Source organism: Dama dama, chromosome 16 (assembly GCF_033118175.1).
Source record: "Dama dama isolate Ldn47 chromosome 16, ASM3311817v1, whole genome shotgun sequence".
NCBI classification, from domain to species: Eukaryota; Metazoa; Chordata; class Mammalia; order Artiodactyla; family Cervidae; genus Dama; species Dama dama.
This window is the reverse complement of record NC_083696.1, coordinates 40543037-40565667: the sequence shown is the minus strand read 5'-3', so window position 1 is coordinate 40565667 and position 22631 is coordinate 40543037. Positions and strand designations below refer to the sequence as shown.

The following is a 22631-nucleotide window of genomic DNA, read 5'->3' as shown; positions in this document are numbered from 1 at the left end:
GGTGGCCTGTGTATGAAATGCTGCCTAGGGCTAGGAGCTGGGGCCTGGGACAGGGCTCAAAGTGGGCCACCAACAACTCCTTGGTTGCTGGCGAGGGGACCCAGCCTCAGGGAATGGCTCTGTTTTCCAGGATTCTGGCACTGGCAGGCTGGGTAAAGATGAAGCAAACATGGTAGCCAGATCCTTGGCTTGGGAACCAAAACCTCGAGGCTGTCTTGAGTAGCTGGGACGTGTGAACTGAGGGCCAGTGTTGGGTGGGAAGGTCTGGCATTGGCCACAGTTGAGGCAGAGGCTGAAGGCCAGGACTTGGTAGTGACCTGCCTCTCAAGCTGAGAAGTCTTCAACTGCCTTGATGGGCAGTTGAAGAAGCTGGGATCTGGTGCCTCTTTCTCCAAAAAGGGAAAGGGCATTGGTTCTGTAGCTGCAGGCCCTGTAGCACCTTGACTTTGAGTAGAGGTCAGTTCTGTTTCCCTGCTCTGTGCTGCACGGGGACTGTCCCTGCTGCCGGGATGTGTGAGACATGAAGACAACAGGCTGGTGCTCTGAAATGGGTCCTCTGAAAGGGACTAGGGTGTCAGATACCCTGCTTCCCACCCCCCACATGGCACCCGTACAGAGATCCCATGCTGTACTCTTCTGTCATGCAGTGACCTCTGACACAGCACCCTCGATAATCCTTAATCTCCAATCCAGCGCTAAGTGAAAGTCGCTCAGTCGTGTCTGACTCTTTGCGACCCCATGGACTCTACAGTCCATGAAATTCTCCAGGCAAGAATACTGGAGTGGGTAGCCTTTCCCCTCTCCAGGGGATCTTCCCAACCCAGGGATTGAACCCAAGTGTCCCGCATTGCAGGCGGATTCTTTACCAGATGAACCACAAGGGTAATTCTGCTCTAGGGAGATTCAGAGGAGGGGTAGATTAACGCACTTACTGAACATGGACCAGGCCAGAAAGCAGGAACATCTTGGTGGGCACCTTCTAACTATAAGCATTCACAGATGGGAAGCATGCTTCAGGCAATAAAAAATCAATTTTTTCTTTGCCTTTATTTTTGGCAATTATATGTTGCAGAAACTATTATTAAAGAATATTTGCATTTTCAGAGGATAAGTTGGAGGTGTGATGGAGTGGGATTAAGGGGGAGACACGTCAGTCTGGGCTTTTAAAAAATTGTCCAGAGGTAAACCATAAGATGGATAAAACCAGATTGAGTTGACTACTGTAATTACTCGCAGTCAAGATCCTCATAATTAAGGATGAGGATCCTTGAATACGGGAAACTTCCTTTGAGGACCACTCATATTACAGATGTCATCCCTTGTAATCTGTTATTTTCCAGAATTTTGAGAAGAGGGCCCAAAGGTACCATAGATAATGTTACCAGGGCTAGTGTCGTCGTGGCATTTAAGAGGGCAGAAGATATGAAGAGGTGAACGCCAGGTGGCAATAGATTGAATATGGGATGGAAGAGGAGCCTTCTGGACAAAAGAGAGAGGGGAGAAGGCCGACATGGTAAACAGGTGCAGGTGCTACAGGGACCCACCCTGAAACTCATTAAGGGCCACGGAAATTGGAGACACAAGTCTGTAGCTGCAGGGGCGGTGATGGAGGGAGGAAGGCCCCCAAACACCAGAAAAAAACGTCCCTTTTGGCAGAGGAAACGCTGTCTTCCTCTTCCCTTGGGCAAGCGGTGGAGGCCTGGGGCTAAGGGAGACGCAAAAATGTCAAAATCCCCTTCCCTAACTCGCATCCCTTCCAGGGCTGACTAGCATGCCGTAGGCGTTCTTTCTCAGCCTCCCGGAGGAAGCGGGGGGGAGGCGGGACCCTGAGTGAGTTTAGTGAGGTTTGGAGCTTCGCCAGGTCGAGGGACGCAACCCCGGCCCCCGGCCCCCGGCCCCCGCGGGCGAGCCTAGAGCCTCTACTCGGCGTCCCTCGGGGTGAAGCCGAGGTAAGCGAAAGTGAAGAGGAAGCAAGCGGCGTCGCGAGGCGGGGCCTCCGGGACGGCCAATCCCCTTCTTTCTCCGCCCCTTTCCCGCCCCTTCCCCGCCCCCTCAGCTGATTTCGACCAACGGGGCGCCGCGAAGGGCGGTACCTGTCACGGCTGGCGCTCTGGGTGAGATTTTGCCCCCACCTTTTTCCCCTCCCTCCCTTCTTTTTTTTTTTTAATCCCCTTTCTCTTTTTTTGTGAATGAAGAAAGGAGGTCGCGAGCGGTCCCTGGGACTGCAGCGCTAGGCGTCTTGGTGGCCGCGCCTTCAGAGCGGGCCCAGGCGCGTAGCAGCGGCGGCCTCGCCCCTCTCGCCCACTCCTGCCCGCCGCCTCCGGCCTCCGCAGCCAGAGAGGACCGTTGGCGGCGGCGCGGCCCAGCCGCGGAGGTCTGAGCGGCCGTCCGCTGCCCGGCCCTGGCGCGCCTCCGTGACACTGGGCGCCGGGAGATGCTGATCCGGAAGAGGCACTGGCCGCAGTGCCGCGCGCGCGGCCGCTCCCGGCCCGCCGTCCGGCCTGGGCTGCTCTGTCAGAGTTTCTGATGTAACGCGACCCGGGCCCGGGGCCTGAGCGGCGGCGGCGGCAGCAGCGCGGCGGCACCGGCATCTTCCTAACTTGCACCCGCGGAGTGACCCCCGCCATTTCACTAAAATGAGCTTGCTTAGCAGGAAGAGATGTGTTCCTTACACTAGAAATCACCCCGTCACATGTAGCGGTGTAAGTAAATGATTAATTTATATTATGGCCGGGTTGCGAGCAGCCTCTGGAAACGCGCCGGTTCCCGGCTCTGCGTCCTCCCGGGGGCCCTGTCTGCGCCCGTCCTGATTTCCCTCGGGCGTCCTCTAGTCCCTGGACTTGAGCTTCGGCTGCTGGGGTCTTAGCGGGCGGGGGACTAACCTTTTCTGGGTTTATCTAGGGAAAGGAAAAGAACTTGATTGCCGTGGCATGCAGTGGCCTTCTCCTTCCCCCATTTAAATAAAAAAAAAAAATTATTTTGTATGTGTGTGCAGAACAGCGTGTCAAGGAAAAAAGGTCCAGAGTAGTGGAAATATTTCCGTTAAAAACATTTAATGGAATGTGGGGGTTTTGTTTGTTTGTTTTCGCCATTCTGAATATGTTACTTTCAACCCATTCCCTTGCAGTCTGTGCATCTGAGTTCTGGCAAACTACGGGGAGAAATCCTTAGGGTTGTTTGTTGATCTTTGAAGAGGCTTATTCTGTGTTTAGGCTTGCATTTTTGTTTAACATGACTATTCAACATCTTTTTGGGCCTTGCTGCCCATCGGATCTGTGGGGGGATTCATCTCTCTGCTCCACCCCCCCACCCCCACCCCCCCCATTGTTACAGTGTCAGCGACCCCGGTGGGAGGCTCCTTTAATTGGAAGGCCACCCTCGCTGGTCTTCTCTTCCTCATCCTGTCCATCCTCCTTGATCTTTACCTTCATTTTCAAGATATTCTTCCCTTTTGTATTTTGTAAGATGCAGGATGTGGGATATTGGTTGCTAGGAGACAAAGCAGGCTCCCAGGGAGATTCTGTTGTTTCCTTGACAACCAGACTAGGGCAGCTACAGATGAACAAGCCTCCTATCGGCTGTGGGAGGGAAATGGGGGGCTTTTCTGGGCTCTGCAAAGAGTGTGTGTAGGGGTGTGGAGGTGGAACTGGGAGCCTGTAAGGGTTGTAGCTAATTTGAGCACACGCCTTTTGTTCTGACCTGGCCTGAGTGCAAAGAGCTGGGACGTTGTTGGGTAGGAGGCTGTCTTTGGACAAGGGAACAGGGGTTGTGGGATGGGGTGTGAAGGGAACGTCTCGGTGACTCTGGAATCATTGAGGAAGAGAAGTGGCCTGGGGGTCATGACAGCCAGTGCAAGGTGTCAAGGAAACCATAGTGTATGGAAGTTAATCAGGAGGCTCAGAAGGAATGGGGATGAGGCAATTGTGTGGAAAAGTCTAGAGTCACTGAAGGTGAGAATGCCAGAAGGAAAGGGGAAGTTGAGAAGCTTATTGAGTGGGCTGTGCCATTGTATACCAGCACCGTTACTGTAAAGTAGCAATCTTCTAGAGCAAAAATTACATTACTGTTGACAATGGCATCATATCTCCAGGACAGGATCCTTCTAAAGACAGGCCTGATTAGACTAAGAGTTCTGCTCGCTTAATTGGGCCAGTGTGGATCTTAAAAGAGAGGTATAATTACACATAGAGATATGTAATCTGGCATTATATAATACCACATTACATAAGAAGGCAAATACCTCCTTTTGGCACAGGCTGTCTTGGCACAGATTCATCAAGATTCAAGACTTGCTTCTGATGCCCTCATACCCATTTTCCAGAAGGGTAGACCATGGCACAGAGAAGTGAAGTGATTTGCCCTTTCTCAGATCAGACAATGAATGAAGTTTGCCAGTCAGGCAGTTGGGATGGGGGTGGACTGGGTGAGAATGATCAAAATTGGGAGGAAGTCAAAGGACAATTAAAAGAAGGCTGCAGGAGTGCTGGGGAAATGGATGGGGAGGGGCCGCTCAGCCAGAGGAGCACCCAACAGGTCTGCTGTCTAAACTCCCAGCACAGTGTCGCTCTTCTGCTTGTTGGTTGGCTGTCCCCTGCTTAACCCTAGAGGTGCATAGTGTGCGCGTGAGTGTTTGAATTGTAGACTCATCAATCTTGGACCAGCACTGAACCACTCTGGTGGTGTCCTGACATCCTGCTCGCCATCCAGCTGCTCCTGGGTGTGAGAGCCGATGTGTCTCCTCGATTTCTCATCCCCGCTTCTGTCTACACACCTCCATGCCGCTAGGACCTCAATTTAAGAAAGAAGCTCTGTTGGCTAGTAGGTTTCTCTTTTTCTCCTACATCTGTGTATATTTGTATTGTGGATTCTATCTGTTTGGTTCTTCAACTAATAAAACAGAAATCGCAACCCAGATGACTCCCAGAGCCAACACATCCTTCCTGCTGTCTGCCTTGAGATGAGGAACTGTCAAAGTGGGGTTCCTGCTTTTCATCAGGAGAGTGAATTTGGGGGGAGGCAAGATGGTGGGCAGAATAATGGTTGCTTGCTGGAGAGGGTGAGAAGGGGTGGAGGAAGGAGAAGGAATGAGGCAGACGATTGCGCTGGAGGCTAGGGAGGGACCTGCACAGAGACCCCTGGTTGTTTAGATCCTGTAAAATTCCAGGAAAGAGGCAGCGCGTGTCTCATTGGAAAGTCCTGGCCGTACTTTTTGCTAAGGTGGCTGAGATGCATCCACTCGAGCAAAATCCCAGTTGCCATCGTTGCATATTTCAGGTCTGCATTCCTGCATGCTGGCATCTAGTTACAGCCCTGCAGGAGCCGAGCTCCTCTGTTGCTGCTGGTGGCCTGGCTCTTGGGCTGGATGGCTCAGCAGTGAGAGCTCCTGGGCAGCCTCCAGGGCTCCTCTGGGCTCAGCCTTCCTTGGCCTAGGAAGGAGTCCTTCAAATTGCTGCAACACCCAGCTGACTTCAGGCACCCAGGGAATGTGAGCAGGGGCAGGTCAGTGACCCTGGTGAAACCAAGCTTACTAATAACACCTGCAGTACCCCACCTTCTCTCTTCAACCCTTCCAGGGGGGAGTGGATGCCAACTGGGAGGCTGTCAGCAAAAACCCCTAAAAGCCCAGGGCCCCCTTCTGGAGATAGCTTTTTAAACACTGACGTGACATTTTGACTACAGAAGGGCCTTCTGTTTGTTCATTTGAGCCATCCCTCTCTGTGGGTGGATGAGCCGCTTCCTCTCTACCTAACACAGAAGGAAACTGAGGCAAACATTTGTTCAAAAATTCAGGCCCGAGTTTCTGACTCTCTGCTTTCCCATTACCCGTGCAGCCAGTTTAATGAGCATCCTTCCAGGAGTGCTGGTGTCTGAGGGCTTCCAGCCTGAGACTCTTCCTCCCCAGGAAGGAGAACGGTGGAAGGGAGTGTATCTCATTTTCCCTGAAACTGGATGTGGGATACCTGGAGGGCAGGCCTGGGTAGGGGATGGGAGGGCTTACTGGCCGGTTAGCCGTGGGGTGTGTTGTCCCAGATTTCCCAGGTGGCTCAGCGGTAAAGAGTCCACCTGTCACTGCAGGAGACATGGGTTGGATCCCTGGGTCGGGAAGATCCCCTGCAACCCACCCCAGTATTCTTGCCTGGAGATGGACTACAGTCCATGGGGTCACAAAGAACCGGACATGACGGAGTGACCGAGTGCGTGCACACACATGTACTGTGCCAGGCCACTGCTTACCCCCACTCCCACCATCTCAGTACTGAGTGAGCCCCCTAGGCAACAGGATGGTCCCGGAAGAGGAGAGGAGAGGCCTGTGGACTGCTCAGGTGCACCTGGAAGCTGCCTCAGCTTGGAGAATCTGGGACAAAAAACTTCAGCATCTCCATAAGGGGGCTGGGGTTGAAGGATAGCCACAGGCTATCCTATGGCCAGTAGGGCCGCTGCCCGTTCTGACAAGTCCATTAAATCTTAATTTAATTTTTTCATTTAAATTTTTAAGTTTTAATTTAATTTCATCTTAATTTTCTCAGCAGCCCTGCCCTCAGGCATGCTGGGAAGGAGGGGTGGGGACCTGGCCCTGGCTCCCCACCTCTCACTGGTTGTTGTTCTGCCGTTCAGCCCTGCGGGCTGGAGGAGGAGAGCAGATGATAAATGAGCTTCCTAGGCAGATACCTCTCTTCCCAGGAGATTGGGGACCGGCCCCGAGCAGACTCCGCCTCGGGATCTCTCTCTGGCGTTCCCCAACCAGAAGCCCTGCTGCTGGAGGATGGAGGCAACAGGAGGCAGACCAGAGATTCACCCAGTGGAGCCGGGCCTCTCAGCCTGAAGGGGCTCCTGTCTCCTCGGGCCCCTGTGGAGCCTGTGCCCAGAAAGCTACCCACTCCCTTGTCTGCCTCTCTGCTCAGATGCTCAGAGAGGCAGCAGCCCCAGCAGAGAAGAGCTGCTGGCCCTGGCCCGCAGGGACTGGCGTGCAAAGTTGTCTTGACTGCTTCTCTCCTCTCCCTCAGGTCCCAATTAATGGATTCTGACATGGATTATGAAAGGCCAAACGTAGAGACCATCAAGTGCGTGGTGGTGGGGGACAACGCTGTGGGCAAGACCAGGCTTATCTGTGCCCGGGCCTGCAATGCCACCCTCACCCAGTACCAACTGCTTGCCACCCACGTGCCCACGGTTTGGGCCATTGACCAGTATCGGGTATGCCAGGAGGTAAGGCTGGAAGTCTATGGCCTCGCTCATCTGGGCTTCTTCCCCAGGGATCTCTCCAGAGGGGGCCTATGCTGAGCTCATGGAAGCCCCCTAAAGGTTGAGTAGGGGCAGCTGAAGAGCACAGATCCCTGGGAGGGGCCTGAGGGGATACCACCCCAGGGGAGGGCTCCCCAGCCCTTTGTGTTTGTCTGAGCTGGAGCCTGGGGCATGTAATGGGAAGCCCTGAAGCTGGGAGAGGGGTGGTGCTTTAGAGAGATGAGAGCTGCCGGGAGAAAAGAAACTGCTGGCTAATGATACCAGAAGACCCAAGGCTGGGAAACATCTGATTGGCAGGTACAGCTGAGAACAAGGATGGGCTCCTTGGGAGACTGCATCACTCCCATGACTGTCTGCCCTCTGGAGTCTCTTCTGTCCTGGCCAGCTCTTGGTAGGGGACTCAGGTGTTCTTGGACACGTAGAGGGAGACACTAGCTGTCCCTCCAGCCCCCATGCTGTGGGACCCAGGAGTGAGCTGACCCCACCCCAAGTCAGCGTGCAGGGCCCCCAGGAACCATTGCTTTCGCTTCCCTCCCCTCTCCCTGTCCCACCCTGCCCCCTCCCCACCCCCCGCCAGGTGCTGGAACGTTCCCGAGATGTGGTAGACGATGTGAGCGTGTCTCTCCGCCTCTGGGACACCTTCGGAGACCACCACAAAGACCGTCGCTTTGCTTATGGGAGGTAGGGAAGGCCCCTGCTGCCTGCAGGGAGCCAGGTGGATGGGGTTTTTCCTGCTTTCCCCGAGGTATAAGGACACTCTGTGAAACTGGGAGGAAGGAGTGGAGAAAACAGCCCTGGGAGACCCTTGACGTGAGGGCAGCCTGGGCTGGGCAGAGAGCCGGCTTTGCATTCGGGAGGCCTGGTTTCAGTTCTCCCCCGTTAACCAGTAATGCTGGGACTTTGAGCAATTAGGAAGGCTGTTCTGAGATGAGTTTTCTCAGATGAGATGGTAAGAGTGATCATGTCTAAATCACAAGAGAGCTGTGAGGTCAATCCAAGAGTCTTTGAAAGCTCTCAAGTGCTAACTTGGGGGTACAGAAATAGGAGGTGCTATGATTAAATGTTTTGGGTAAGATCACGTGAGCTGATCCACAAGACAGTTGTGGGACTGCAGTGTAGGGGTGCCATTGGGTATGTATTCTCCCTTGTTCCAGCAGCAGGGAACCTATCACTAGCTTTCTCTGCCTATAACCTCACTCTCTCCCACCCCCAGGTCTGATGTGGTGGTTCTGTGCTTCTCCATTGCCAACCCCAACTCCCTCCACCATGTCAAGACCATGTGGTACCCAGAAATCAAGCACTTCTGCCCCCGAGCACCTGTCATCTTGGTGGGCTGCCAGCTGGACTTGCGTTATGCCGACCTGGACGCTGTCAATAGGGCCAGGAGACCCTTGGCTAGGTAGGGAGTCCTGGTGCCTAGGGAGGGGAAAGTGGCAGATGGGGAAGGGGGAGCGGGGGTGGGGGAAAGTTGTGTCTCTCAACTCCCTGCTCAGCCCTGAGAGAATGCACAGAGCCTCACTTCTCTCCCTCCATCTGAAGCAGACTCACATAGGGGGCCAGTAAGAATGTTCATTCTTTCATCCATCCATCCATCCATACATTACATACTGAGTGGGCAGTAGTGGGCTAAGCATCATGAGGAGAGAAGGAGAAGGAGAGGTAATCTTTGTGTGAAAGGAGCTTGTAATCTTGCTGGGAGATGAACTGGATAGGAGAACATGTTCAAAACCAGCATGCTAATTGCCAGAGAGGTAGTCAGCCCTCCTCCTACTTTGAGCCGGGGAGATCACCCAGGCCTACCATAGATAATGGAGGGCTTCCTGGAAGAAGACGGGATTAGAAGTGAGCCTTGAAAGAATGGTAGGATCTGGCCAAACAGAGGAGTGGAAATGAACAGGGCAGGAACGGGGCTTAGACCCAGATCCTCAGCAGGGACTCCCCCCGTCAGGTGAAAAACACACAGGATCGGGGGAATGCATCTCCCTGCCCCCCACCCCTCCAGCACCGACATGAATTTGGCTTCCCTTCTTGAACGTGCCAGGCCCATCAAGCCCAATGAGATCCTTCCCCCGGAAAAGGGCCGAGAGGTGGCCAAGGAGCTGGGCATCCCCTACTACGAGACGAGCGTGGTGGCGCAGTTCGGTATCAAGGACGTCTTCGACAATGCCATCCGGGCAGCGCTCATCTCCCGCCGGCACCTGCAGTTCTGGAAGTCCCACCTCCGCAACGTGCAGCGGCCCCTGCTGCAGGCGCCTTTCCTGCCCCCCAAGCCGCCGCCCCCGCTCATCGTGGTGCCCGATCCCCCCTCCAGCAGCGAGGAGTGCCCTGCCCACCTCCTGGAGGACCCGCTGTGTGCAGACGTCATCCTTGTGCTTCAGGAGCGGGTGCGCATCTTCGCCCACAAGATCTACCTCTCCACATCCTCCTCCAAGTTCTACGACCTGTTCCTCATGGACCTGAGTGAGGGGGAGCTGGGGGGACCCTCAGGGTCAGGGGGCCCCCGCTCAGAGGACCACCGGGGTCACCCTGATCAACACCACCACCACCATCATCACCACCACCACCACGGACGGGACTTCTTGCTCCGGGCAGCCAGCTTTGACGTGTGTGAGAGTGTGGAGGAGGGCGGGGGCTCTGGGCCTGTTGGGCTCCGGGCGTCCACCAGCGACGGGATCTTACGGGGCAATGGGACAGGGTACCTGCCTGGGCGGGGTCGAGTGCTGTCTTCCTGGAGCCGAGCTTTTGTGAGCATCCAGGAAGAGATGACAGAAGACCCACTGACTTATAAATCCCGGCTGATGGTGGTGGTGAAAATGGACAACTCCATCCAGCCAGGGCCCTTCCGGGCTGTTCTCAAGTACCTGTACACAGGGGAGCTAGACGAGAACGAGCGAGACCTCATGCACATCGCCCACATCGCTGAGCTGCTCGAGGTCTTTGATCTGCGCATGATGGTGGCCAACATCCTCAACAACGAGGCCTTCATGAACCAGGAGATCACCAAGGCCTTCCATGTCCGCCGGACCAACCGAGTTAAGGAGTGCTTGGCCAAAGGCACCTTCTCAGGTATGAAACAGGCTTAGGAGCTGGTGTCCCAGAGGCAAGGGAATTCCCTCCAGAGCCTTCTGCAGAATCTGGGTTGGTCCGGGTAGCATTCTGAGTCATCTCAGCCACCAATGTCCTGGAGATAACGTGGCTCTGCTCCTGAAACCTAGAGCCCCCAGCCTGAGATTGTGGTCATGTGGTGCTCACAGACTGTGGCTTCAGGAGGAAGCAGTCATCTGGGAGCAGTGTCGACCCATGGGGTTGGTTGTCCCATATTCTTTCACCCCATCCTCACCTGATGCATCTTCTCTCACCTAACAGATGTGACCTTCATCCTGGATGATGGCACCATCAGTGCCCACAAGCCCCTGTTGATTTCTAGCTGTGACTGGATGGCTGCCATGTTTGGGGGGCCATTTGTGGAGAGTTCCACCAGGGAGGTAAGGCTAGGATGGAAACGGTTGGGAAGGAGAGAGGTTTACTCCCTTTCCATCTGAGGCATCTGTCACTTCACAGTACTTCCTTCAGCCTCGACTCTGTACAAACCACCAAGTGATGGGCCCAAGAGAAGTTTGTGAGATGGTTCCTATAGCCCAGGACTTTGCAATATACCAAGATGGGGAATTATGGTCACATCCTAGCTCTTTAGTTTAGAAAAAACTTTTTTCTTAAAGCAGTAAGAACAGATTTTTATTCAGAAAGTATTGCAATAGGGGAAAAGAGATCTCAGTATAGAACTGGTTTTAATTCTTAATTGAGCATGATCAAGTGGGGATTTATAGTCAAGGTATAGGGTGGGAGTCAGTGGGTAGAAAATTACTAAGAGGAAACATCAGGAGTCAGTGGGAGTTATAGCCAAATCAAGACTTGAGTTCAAGTCTGACCTCCTTTCTACCCTTCTCTGAACTGTGACACTGACTGTCCATCCCTCAGCCTTGTAGTTAACAGTGTCCTCCTTTGTGAATCTACGTAAAGTTCCAAGGGTCCACACCCAGTTTCTCCAGCTGATCTGAGGTTTCCCTTGAATATGGGGATGAGGTCTTTTATTTCTGCTGAGTACCCTCCTCAGCTCTGGTCCCTTAGTCAGTAATCAGCAAACACTTGAATGAAAAGCTGAGCAAAGAATGTTAGTGTGTAGCATCCTGTAACCCAGAGAAGGGATTTCCTAAGATTTCTGGGTCAGGAAGATCCTTTGGAGGAGGGAAGGCCACCCCTTTCCAGTATTCTTACCTGGAGAATCCCCTGGACAGAGGAGCCTGGCAGGCTACAGTCCATAGGGTCGCACAGAGTCGGACGTGACTGAAGCGACTTAGCGCACACTGGAAAGGGAGTCCTTCTCGGAGGTGAAGGGGAGAGTTTGAGATTTGAGTTGTCTCTGCTCCCTGAAGCATGAGTGGGTTGGGATGTGCAAAGTGTGAGGTGGGAACTCTCCAGAGCCACAGAAGCAGCTGTAAAGTTCCAGCCAATTCCCAGTGCAGCCTGGAGAGGCTGGCAGCTGATGAGAAAGCAGTTTTCGTCTTGGTCCTGCTCTGGAGAGGTCCCAGAGGCCCAGAGCTGTAGCTTGGAGCAGCCCAGGGAGACCAGCTGGTGTTCACTCCGTTCATCCACATCCCACTTGCACTGCTCCCCTAAGGATAGAGTGGGACCAGGTGCAGTTGACCGGAAGGACTCCTTCATGCTTCCTCCAAACCAGAAGGATGCTAACGCGAGTCCAGGTCCTTTTAAAATCAGGTCCAGGGACCGCAGAGGGGTGGCGGCCTGTCTACGGGAGACCAACTGTCCAGGCCAGAGCCTTCTGAGTTTTCAGAACTGCTGTGCTTTCCCTAAAGCCGGACTCTGCTGCAGCCTCCTCCATTCCTTCCCACCCGCAGGTGGTGTTTCCTTACACAAGCAAGAGCTGCATGCGGGCCGTGCTGGAGTACCTGTACACCGGCATGTTCACCTCCAGCCCCGACCTGGACGACATGAAACTCATCATCCTGGCCAACCGCCTCTGCCTGCCGCACTTGGTCGCCCTCACAGGTAGCTAAGCCCAGGGGAGGGGCCTCCAGGGAGGAGGAGGAGTCAGGGGACCCCCTGGGAGTCGTGATTTCTTCTCTCACCTGTCTCCTCCTAGGGGACAGGCCGCCAGCACCAAGGGGATACGTTTACATAGCGTGAGATACGTCGGTGCGTACTGGGGTTGCGGTGAGGACGTGGATGTAAAGAAATGTCTGAGAGGGATGCTCAGTGGGTTCACCTGATAGGTCTCTCTAGAGGTTATTGCGGCGCAGTAAGTGGGCAGTAGATGCCAGGGCTCGAGGTTCTCAGCTTGGCCACACTCAGGCAAGCTTAAGAAATCAAAAAGAACAGAACACCATTCCTCATTCCTACCTTTGCATCTCCTCCTTCTTCCTTTCCTTTTTCTTCCCCTTTCTCATTTCCTTCTTCTCTTCCACCTTCACTTTCTCTTTCTTCTTCTAGAAACACAGTAAACATTGACCTAATTGTTGGTCAGTCCTAATCCTTTGATTACTGGAAGATCCTTTGAGCTAGAGCTCAGGTTTCAGGATGAACCAACCCCAGAGGCTTGGGTGGAGCAGGGACTGGGACAGGAGGGAGACCAAGGAGCAGCACCTGGGGTCCCAGGGCAGGAGGAGAGATAGTGCAGTCCAGATGAGAAGTCGTCTGGAGCCCGTGGTGCCCGCCAACAGGTGGCGCTCCTGAGCTGGAGTCAGCATGTGCCTTCCATTGATGTTGGCGTTGGTACCTGTACTGGCATTGATGTCCAGGTAAATGTCCTTGTGTGGCTCGGCGGCAGAGAGCAAAACCTCAGATACTGAGTTGAGGTTCAGGGAAGGACCTGGTGTTAGAGCTGCTGTGGCCCTCGGCAGATGATCAAGATTGGGACTTGGCTGTGAGGGAAGCAGTGATCCTATGACGAGAAATGAGTTGAAAGGTGGGGCTTGGTCCCTGAAAGAAGGCGGAAATGATTGACCAGAATCACATGTTAAGAGCTGAGCCTGCACAGGCAGGCCAGGGGACACTGAGGGCTTTAGGGCAGGGAGTAAGAGGCTTCTAAAGATTTCAACTGCAGAATTCCCTGGTGTTCCAGTGGTTAAGGCTGCACTTCCACTGCAGGGGGCATGGGTTCAATCCCTGGTCAGGGAGCTAAGATCCCACGTGCTGAGCAGTGCGACCAAGAAATAAATAAAAAATAAATAAGATCACAGCTGCAACAATTTGAAAAAGTGGTGCAGCCTTCCCAGAACATAGAAAACAGTCCAAACTCTTAGACTAAATAACTTTTGAAAGACTTGCTACAAAGAAATGGCCCAAGTGAAAAAAAAAATGTATTTAGGTGTTTCTTTAAGTTTGTTTCATCATAGCAAGCAATCAGAAACAAGTCAAACAGGCACGCTGGTTAAGCACACATGGATGGATTTTGCAAGGTAGCCATTAAAAATGTTACCTCTCACTGCTGCATGGGAAGGCTTATAGAAAATAACATTGAAGGACCTTTCCTGTGAAATGCTTCATACTCGCTAAAAAACACATTTAAAAAATATGTTTCTGTGTACCTTGTCAAGGAACAGTGGAAAATGCCAAGTGTGGTATAATAAGTGACATGTTTTGTGATATAAGCTTACTATGAAGTTATTAATTTAAGCTTAATTTTTAAAATGTTAAATATCACACAAAAACATGTAATATGTATTCATCTTAATAAATTATTACAAACCAAAGTGCCCCTTGCTTGCCACACCAGAGCCCCCAATCTGTCCCTCTCAACCATAGGCCCTCCCCACCCCAAAAGTAACCATTCTGCCTGTTGCTCTAAGATATTATTTATGATCTCTCTTCCTTACTCTTCTTCATAGTTTTATCATCCAAGTGTGCATCCTGAAACACTATAGCATGATTTTATTTTTTATATATCTTTTAAGGTTTTTTTTTAACCTGTAAGCACCTTGTCTGTTTAAAAAAAAAACTTTTGATTTGTTGGAAAAACCCTCTGATCTAGAGAACCGAGATTTTTTTCACTGATTGCCTTTCTGTAGTACACCATATTTCCTTCCTATCAACTGGCCTTCAGGTCTAGAGGCTAGATTAGATCCAGTCTTCTTTTGGTGAGACTACATTTTATAGGTTGTTTCTGCTTTTCATCAAGAAGCGTAGATCATCTGTTTTTCTCTCTTTTTGTGGTGTTAGCATCCATTGAGTTTTATTGCCTGGATCCATTCATTTATTAAGTGTTGTGAAATGGTAGTATTCCAGTTCGGTCTTTTTTTTTTTTTTTTTTTTAATCTGTTGGAATACTTTCAAAAGGAGAGAAACTTTCCCTCATCTATGGTTTGTTTTCCCAGTGGAATAGTTCATGTAGGAAAGGCAGGTAAATATGTATTTTAATTTACCAGTTGTTTTTCTTTTCTCTTATATTTATGTACTTATTTGGCTGCAGTGGAGTCTTAGTGGTGGCATGAAGGATCTTTAGTTGGGGCATGTGGGATCTAGCTCCCTTACCAGGGGTTGAACCTGGGTCCCCTGCATTGGGAGTGCAGAGTTTTAGCCACTGGACCACCAGGGAAGTCCCAGTTTACCAGTTCTCAAGATACACATTTGTTTCCTATCATCCTTGGAGAGTGACCAGTTGGTTTTTTGTTATAAATATTACATGTGATTATGAATTCTTGGACTTGAACATACTCTTGGTTTTTAGTTCAGGTCAGTTGCCCAGTCCTGTCCGACTCTTTGCGACCCCATGGACTGCAGCATGCCAGGCATCCCTGTCCATTACCAACTCCTGGAGCCTACTCAAACTCATGTCCATTGAGTCAGTGATGCCATCCAACCATCTCATCCTCTGTCGTCCCCTTCTCCTCCCGCCTTCACTCTTTCCCAGCATCAGGATCTTTTCAAATGAGTTGATTCTTCACATCAAGTGGCCAAAGTATTGGAATCTCAGCTTCAGCATCCATCTTTCCAATGAATATTCAGGACTTATTTCCTTTAGGATGGACTAGTTTGATCTCCTTGCAGTCCAAGGGACTCTCAACAGTCTTCTCCAACACCACAGTTCAAAAGCATCAATTCTTTGGCACTCAGCCTTCTTTATAGTCCAACTCTCACATCCATACACAACTACTGGAAAAATCATAGCTTTGACTAGATGGACCTTTGTTGGTAAAGTAATGTCTCTGCTTTTTAATATGCTGTCTAGGTTGGTCATAGCTTTTCTTCCAAGGAGCAAGCATCTTTTAATTTCACGGCTTCAGTCACCATCTGCAGTGATTTTGGAGTCCCCCCAAATAAAGTCTCTCAGTATTTCCATTGTTTCCCCATCTATTTGCCATGAAGTGATGGGACCGGATGCCATGATCTTAGTTTTCTGAATGTTGATTTTTAAGCCAACTTTTTCACTCTCCTCTTTCACTTTCATCAAGACGTTCTTTAGTTCTTCGCTTTCTACCATAAGGGTGGTGTCCTCTGCATATCTGAGATTATTGATGTTTCTCCTGGCAATCTTGATTCCAGCTATCGGTTTTAAATAATTGGAATTAACTTTATGGAAACTCAGATACTCTACTGTTCCTTTAGCCTGTAGAAGTCTCTTCAAGTTGGCTGCAGAGTCTCTAGAGGAGCTTTCTGATGGTCTGGAATGACAAGATGTTCCAGGTTCATCTTGTACATTTCCTGCCCCATACCTGGAATCAGCCATTTCTCTAAGAAGTCTTGGCTTCCTGTAGTTGGAAATGGGATTTCAAGGCTACAATATTTGCATTAGCACTGCTTTTGCTATTGGGATGGCTGTTGTTTCTAGGTCTTTTTCCATGGACTGAGCTGAGACATATTACTTTTAAAGATAAAATGCTTTATCAGTTTATACTGATACAGTTAAAATTCAGAACTAAAAGTGTTTACTTCTTCCCTAGAAATGTCTTAATATGAAATGCAAGGTTAGTACACAATTTGTTACAAAATTTAAATTAATATGAACAACTTGATTTAATCCTTAGTTCTAATTCATAGTTCTCAGCAAATTTGAGATTTACTATCCTCTCCCATCAGTATCAATGGCTGATTCTCGGGGTGGGGGCTTTCACCCAACCTGTATAAGTCCTTGCTGCAACATAAGTAGCTTAAAAAACCTTCATAGGTTATTCTAGTCTCCTCCTTCACTTCCCGCCTCCACTCCAGTGGGAAAGTCTTGCTCTAATCCTGGTTTCCTCACTGGTGGGAGGAGACTTAAATCTCCTGTGGCCTTTCCTGGTCTGTTGGGACCCCTCTTTGCCCTGCTGTGGGCCCCTGCTGGGGTGGGGGGGGGCGGTAAACAAGGGCCTGTCCACTCCCGTGGTTCTTCAGCCCATGCCTGGCTGTGTGTGTCACAGAGCAGTACACGGTGACTGGGCTGATGGAAGCCACTCAGATGATGGTGGACATCGATGGGGACGTCCTTGTGTTCCTGGAACTGGCTCAGGTAGGATGACAGGGAAGGAATCTCTCCAACATTCTCAACTCTGGGCTCTGTCTGCCTGTTGGCAGCAAATGGGGAGGGTTCGGGAGGTGGTGGTAGGAAGGGAACCCATGGACAGACTTGGTTCCCCCAGCGGGCAGACCCATCTTATCCTCCAGGCCAGAGGATTCACCCCGACATGCCAAGAGGAGAGGCTGGCTGTGGCAGGAAGGGACGGAGACTTCAGGCAACCGTTGGGCAGGGGAGGGAAACCCAGAGTCCTGTATAGATGCGGTTGCTGCCTGCTGAGGTCATTTACGGCACATTGGGCACTCTCCATCTAAGATGAACTTCCCACCTCCATTTTCCCAAGTGATAGTGTTAGTTGCTCAGTCATGTCTGGCTCTCTGCAGAGAGAGCCCATGCACTTTAGCCTGCCAGGCTCTTCTGTCTATGGGATTCTCCAGGCAAGAATACTGAAGTGGGTTGCCATTTCCTCCTCAAAGGGATCCTGCTGACCCAGGGATTGAACCCAGGTGTCCTGCATTGCAGGCAGATTCTTTACTGTCTGAGCCACCCAAAACAGGCAAGCAAAATCTCCCCTACCAGCCCTCAGGGTGCCACAAATTCTAAAGATTAGTTTACGAAGTTAAAATATGGCAGACACGCCTGGGAGGTCAGCTCTCTAAGCCTGGTTGTCAGCACCTTAGTGCAGGCTTTGGTCCAGCATGGAGGACGAGAGGTCAGATCTGAGGAGGGCAGACCCAGTAAGAGGCTACCGCATAGGACTGTGGGTTTCTGGGGCTGCTGGGGGCAGGTCACGGGTGAGGTGGTGGTGGTGATGGTGCCAAGGAGCAAATCCATGTCATTCCATCTTGGTTTTGTGTGGCCTTGCCTCTTGATGTGGGTTCTTTGTGACTCAGGGCCTTTGCCCACCTGCACGAAAGCTCTGACTCTGAAGGCAAAAGTAGACATCTGTGTGCAGACCTTGGCCCAGGGGTCCCAGCACAGACACGCTCCTGTCTGTTCCCAGTTCCACTGTGCGTACCAGTTGGCTGACTGGTGTCTTCACCACATCTGCACCAACTACAACAACGTGTGTCGCAAGTTCCCCCGAGACATGAAGGCCATGTCCCCAGGTGAGCATCCCCGGCGGCATTTGTCGCCTCCCTCTCCTTGGGTCCAAACCTCTGACCTGACCCCAAGGTGCCCAGAGGCTGCCAAAGACCCCTGTGGGTGGGGAGTAGCCTGCAAACACGCACCCAGCCCAGCGGAGGGGGTCCTGGAAAAAGCTTTGGTGTGGACGGCGGCCCCCCCTGCCCCGGCCCGCCGGAGACCTTGGGCAATTCATTCTGCCCCTCTGAGCTTCTGCTTTTCACAGGTACAGTCAGACTAGAGGTGGTATTTTTTAGATGTTTGTGGACCAAACTCCACAATAAGAAATACATTTTTGTTTGTTTGTTAATGTTTACAATGTTGGTTGGTTTCTGCCAAACAACAGTGCAAATCAGCCATAATTATACATATATCCCCTCCCTCTTGAGCCTCCCTCTCATCCCCACATCCCACCCCTCTAGGTTATCAATAATTACATTTTATCTTGTGACCCAGTACATGTATTGAAAAATATATCAGTTGTCTTTAATACTGTTCATGACTCATGACATTAATTTCATAACCTAGGAATGGGCACAAGTCACAGCTTGGACAATACAGATCTGGGTATCCTCTGGGGTCCCTGCAGCTTGGTCCCTGCTTAATTGATGTCTCAGGTCCTCGGGCCTGACAGGAATCCAGGGATCCAGGATTCATGGGACCCTGGGAGAGGTGTGGCTGGCCTCCCCCAGTTCCTGCCACTCAGTCTTGAGGTCTTCACTGGGCACCGTCTGCTTTGCTGTGACCCTTCTCCCCACTAGTGTTCTACCAGTTCTCCCACTCCTGCTCTCTCCTCGTCACCCTTCTGGCATTTTCTTTCTAAAGCACAACTCTTATTGCATCACTTCCCTGGTTCCAAACTTCCGTGGAGCCCCCACACCTTCTAGAATAAGTCCAAACCCCTCAGCTTAGCCTTCCCTCCCATCTGACCTCCTGCATACCCCCACCCCCTGTACCTCCCCTCTCAGAACCTCAGCTCTGCCAGCTGCATCTGCTGTCACCCCAGCCAGGCCAAGCATCTTCTTGCCCACAGCTCTTCTTGCCATTTCTCCCTCATCCCTTGCTGCAGCCTGCTTTATTCTCTGAGCCTTGATAGGATCTTCCCTCTGCCTTTGAAGAAAAATGCAAGTGGAAATGCCTTTCCCCAGTGTGGACTGTCGGCTCCACTCTCTGGGCAACTGACTCTCTTTGGGGGCTCAGTGAAGGCAGGGCTCCCGCTTCTGGTCCCCAGGGGTTGGCATGTGGTCCTAGGAGGACCAGAGGCATATCCCATGGCAGCAGGGCAGGGGTGGACGTCCCTCTGCCCCTCCTCCTGCGTCTTTCTCACCCAGCCCTACTGCCGTTCTGCCCCAGAAAACCAGCAGTATTTCGAGAAACACCGGTGGCCACCCGTCTGGTACCTGAAGGAGGAAGACCACTACCAGCGGGCCCGGAAGGAGCGCGAGAAGGAGGACTATCTGCACCTGAAGCGGCAGCCCAAGCGGCGCTGGCTGTTCTGGAATAGTCCGTCCTCGGCGTCCTCTTCGGCCGCCTCCTCGGCGTCCCCATCCTCCTCCTCGGCTGTGGTCTGAGATGCTGCCGCCCTCTTCTGGCCCTGCTGCTGCTGTCCCCACGTGTCTCTGCCCCTCTGCTCCTCCGCATCGCCCCCTCCACCTCCCAGGGACACAGGACTCGCATAACCAGGACCCTGTGGGTGGAGCTGCTCCCACCAGCCAACATAGCTCAGCACAGAGAGGAGGGAGCCTGGCCTCGTGGACCAGAGCAGTGGCCCTGTGCGGAGGTCCTGATTCCATGGCCGCCCTGGGACAACTCCTGGGAGGCGGGCATCAGGGAGAGAGCTGAGGACCATGGCATCTTGTCTGTGGGTCGGAGGACCCGAGCATCAAAGGGGAAACTCTCCTGCTGAGAAGCTGTGTGTCCTGGTCTGCGCAGGCAGCCCCCTCCCAGGGAGCAGCAGTGGGCAGGCAGGGTCCTACCTCTGTTGGCCCCACGTCTCCATCAATGGACTTCAAGGGTTGCAGAGGCTTTGTGGGCCTTTCCACGTGGAGCCTACTCAAATCCTCACTGGAGAAGTCAGGGTAGAAATTAAGCCTTCAGAGCCCAACTCCAGGCTTCCACCCCTGTGGTGCAGCTGCCAGAAGCCGCAAGTGGAAGGCTTGCCCTCTGCCGGCATTGCTTCCGGGGCTGTGGGCATCCAGGCCTGAGAAGGGGGCAGAGGTTGTTCAGAGCTGCAGCCCTGGAAGCAGCGCTTCTTGGTGCAATGAGAAACTTCTCTTTCCCCCCATCCTTTACCGCTCAGGTTTGGAGATGGAAATCCAAGGAAACGCTGGAACAGGGGGAGAGAAAGTAGAGGGTGATGGGACCTGAGTACAGCAATCCCATGCTCCTTTGGGCTCCTCCCCCCGCTGCTGGCCAGCACAGCTTCTTATGGGGAGAGGGTAAATTTTGCAAAAAAATGCATACAATAATGAACAAAATCACCACCGACAAAAACATTGTGGCCTCTGTCCCCTCAAAGGAAGAAAAGCAGAAAAAGACCCTGGATGGCTTTCAGTTTTATAAAGCCAAGCAGGGGTCCCCATGTGGATGAGGCATTGGTCGAGGTGGTAGAATTGACTCCGATGCTTTTCAGGAAAGCAGTGTCACCGGCTGTGACCGAGGACGTCCTAGCCCCGCTGACTGACTCTGGAGGGCATGGTGCACGCCTTCAGCATGCTGGGGATGAGGTTGCAGGGGTGGGGAGGGTGGGCTTGGGAATCACCATGGTGTTGGACCCATCACGAGAATCAGACTGTTCTCAACTTCAGCAGGTAACTCCATAGGATATGACCGTGTTGAAGGGGTGCGATGTGGTAGGAGTCAAAGGTCAGGGAAAAGGGCACTGACATGGAGAATAGGAGTCCTTGTAAGGAAGGATTGTAATGAAGCATGTGACCTTACTCAGCGCTGGTTGGTGATAACAGGGAAGAATGGGGGAATTGAACAGGAGCAAAACCAAGGTGAGTCCAGAGAAGAGGAGGGAGGAGACTGGAGGATGGTGGAGGATTAAAACAGTATCTTGCAGCCCCATGGGGGAAAGCTGGGCCACAACTGACCCTCTCCCCCTTTTCTAATTCTGATTTGTATCTCACTCCACACACCCTTGTTAGATTCAGGACACAGAGTCCCTCTGATGAAAGTGGAGCCAGAGAGTCTGAGCTCCTGTCCTCAGCACTCAGGAGTCATCTCATCTAAGAAAGATGCTTTAGGGAGAGGAACTGGGTTTTGGTCCCAGGGCCCGGTGTGGGGGGCTCCACCCCCAATAATCTGGCATGGAGCAACGCCCCCCCGCCCCCCCCCCAAATGGAAACTCTGCATCAATTTTGTGGTGCCAAGACCTAGAGATTTGAGGTCAAGGCCTTGTCAAGAGAGGGAGCAGGAGGTGGCAGGTCAAGTGCGTCTTGAGTGGCTATGACCCACGGTGTCCAAGCCCTAGACTTCAAGGCCATGGCTGCCTCCCCTCCAAGTCCTCCAGGTGGCAGGCTTGGAAACCAGACATGTGCTGCCCTCTACTGGCTGGTCAGCTCACTTCTGCTGCATTTAGGGTGAGGCTGAGATGAAGGGGACAGAAGGGGAGCCTCCGAGGTGGGGTGCTGCTCTGCACCGGCACCTTCACTCTGGGAAGGGTGTAGGAGGCCATGGGGGCCTCCCAAGAACTCCAGGGGGATGGGAGAGCCAGGACCTGAAATCCAACGGCAGGGGAACTAGGTCTCCATGAGGTTGTAGGCCTGAGTCATCTGGCCCACTGATGAGGATGCAGAAAGGCCAGCAGGGACCGAAAGGGGTGGCTCAGGAGTGGTGGGAGGCTCACCAGTGAGAGGCCACAGAGGGATCCCAGCAAGCAGGGTCTCACCACCTCTTCCCAATTGCTCTGTCAGAGCCAGTCCGTACCTCCAGGGAGCCCAGCAAGCCCAGGTGGGACTTAGAGAGATACCAGCTGGGGAGGCTGTGGGGGACCTGGGCCAGCCCAGTCAGGGGAAGGGCAGGGAGGAGAGGGAGAGAGGAGGGGCTGAATTTCAGTCCCCCAGGAACCTGGTGCCCAGAAGTCTAGAGAGAGCAGGAGACACATTCATGCAGGGCAAGCTTGAGCTTGAGGCATAAAAGCAAGAAGGAAGGAGTGGGTCACACAGCAAGAACACACACTCCTGCACCCGTGTCACTCAGAACTACTCTAGAGGAGAACGGGAGGATGGGGGAGAAAAAACACACACGCCTCTTTTTATATAAAATTGCATATTTAATTTGGTCATGAATTCATAAACATATGAGTATTTTGTACCTAATGGCCTTTCTTGTACTGTTTGATATTTCCAACAAACTCTTCTAAGGTGAGAACTTCCAATGGAGAGAAGAGTGAAAAGATAAACAACCACTAGTGAAACAATTAAGTGCCTATCGTGGGTCAGGTGCTCTTTGGCTTGGATATAAAACAAGGCAACTTCATGCTCTCATCAAGCTTACCTTAAATAAACGTGACGAACACTGACAAGGCTAATAAACTTTAGGTGGGCACTGAGGAAGTCCTCTGAGAAAGGGATAAGTGACCTGACACTTGATTGACAAGAATTCATTTCTGTCTTCCTCTGAAGATGAAGGCAGAGTGTCCTCCACAAAAGGAACAGCAAAAGCAAGAAACCCGTGACCTCCGGGGAACGGAGGGGCAGTAGGGCAGGACCTCTGAAAGGGGAGAGGAAAGGGCTATTGCACCAAGGCCACT

General features: G+C 52.2%; 1 protein-coding gene across 2 annotated transcripts; it reads left to right on the top strand.

Moving 5' to 3' along the window:
- The first annotated feature begins 2126 nt into the window (after positions 1-2126).
- Positions 2127-22197, top strand: RHOBTB2 (Rho related BTB domain containing 2). 2 transcript variants are annotated; one of them, XR_009696399.1, is made up of 10 exons: positions 2127-2702; positions 7005-7206; positions 7820-7923; positions 8456-8641; positions 9284-10308; positions 10609-10727; positions 12159-12309; positions 12404-12456; positions 16656-16744; positions 17754-17805. XR_009696399.1 is itself a non-coding variant. In XM_061163901.1 (10 exons), exons 2-10 carry the CDS (start codon positions 7015-7017, stop codon positions 19444-19446), a joined length of 2190 nt encoding a protein of 729 aa, XP_061019884.1. In that variant the 5' UTR covers positions 2130-2702; positions 7005-7014; the 3' UTR covers positions 19447-22197. The 2 variants fall into 2 exon arrangements, 1 of the variants encoding a protein (XP_061019884.1); XM_061163901.1 differs by lacking the exon at positions 12404-12456 and adding an exon at positions 19229-22197 and having other exon boundaries at positions 2130-2702; positions 17754-17859.
- The last annotated feature ends 434 nt before the right edge of the window (positions 22198-22631 follow it).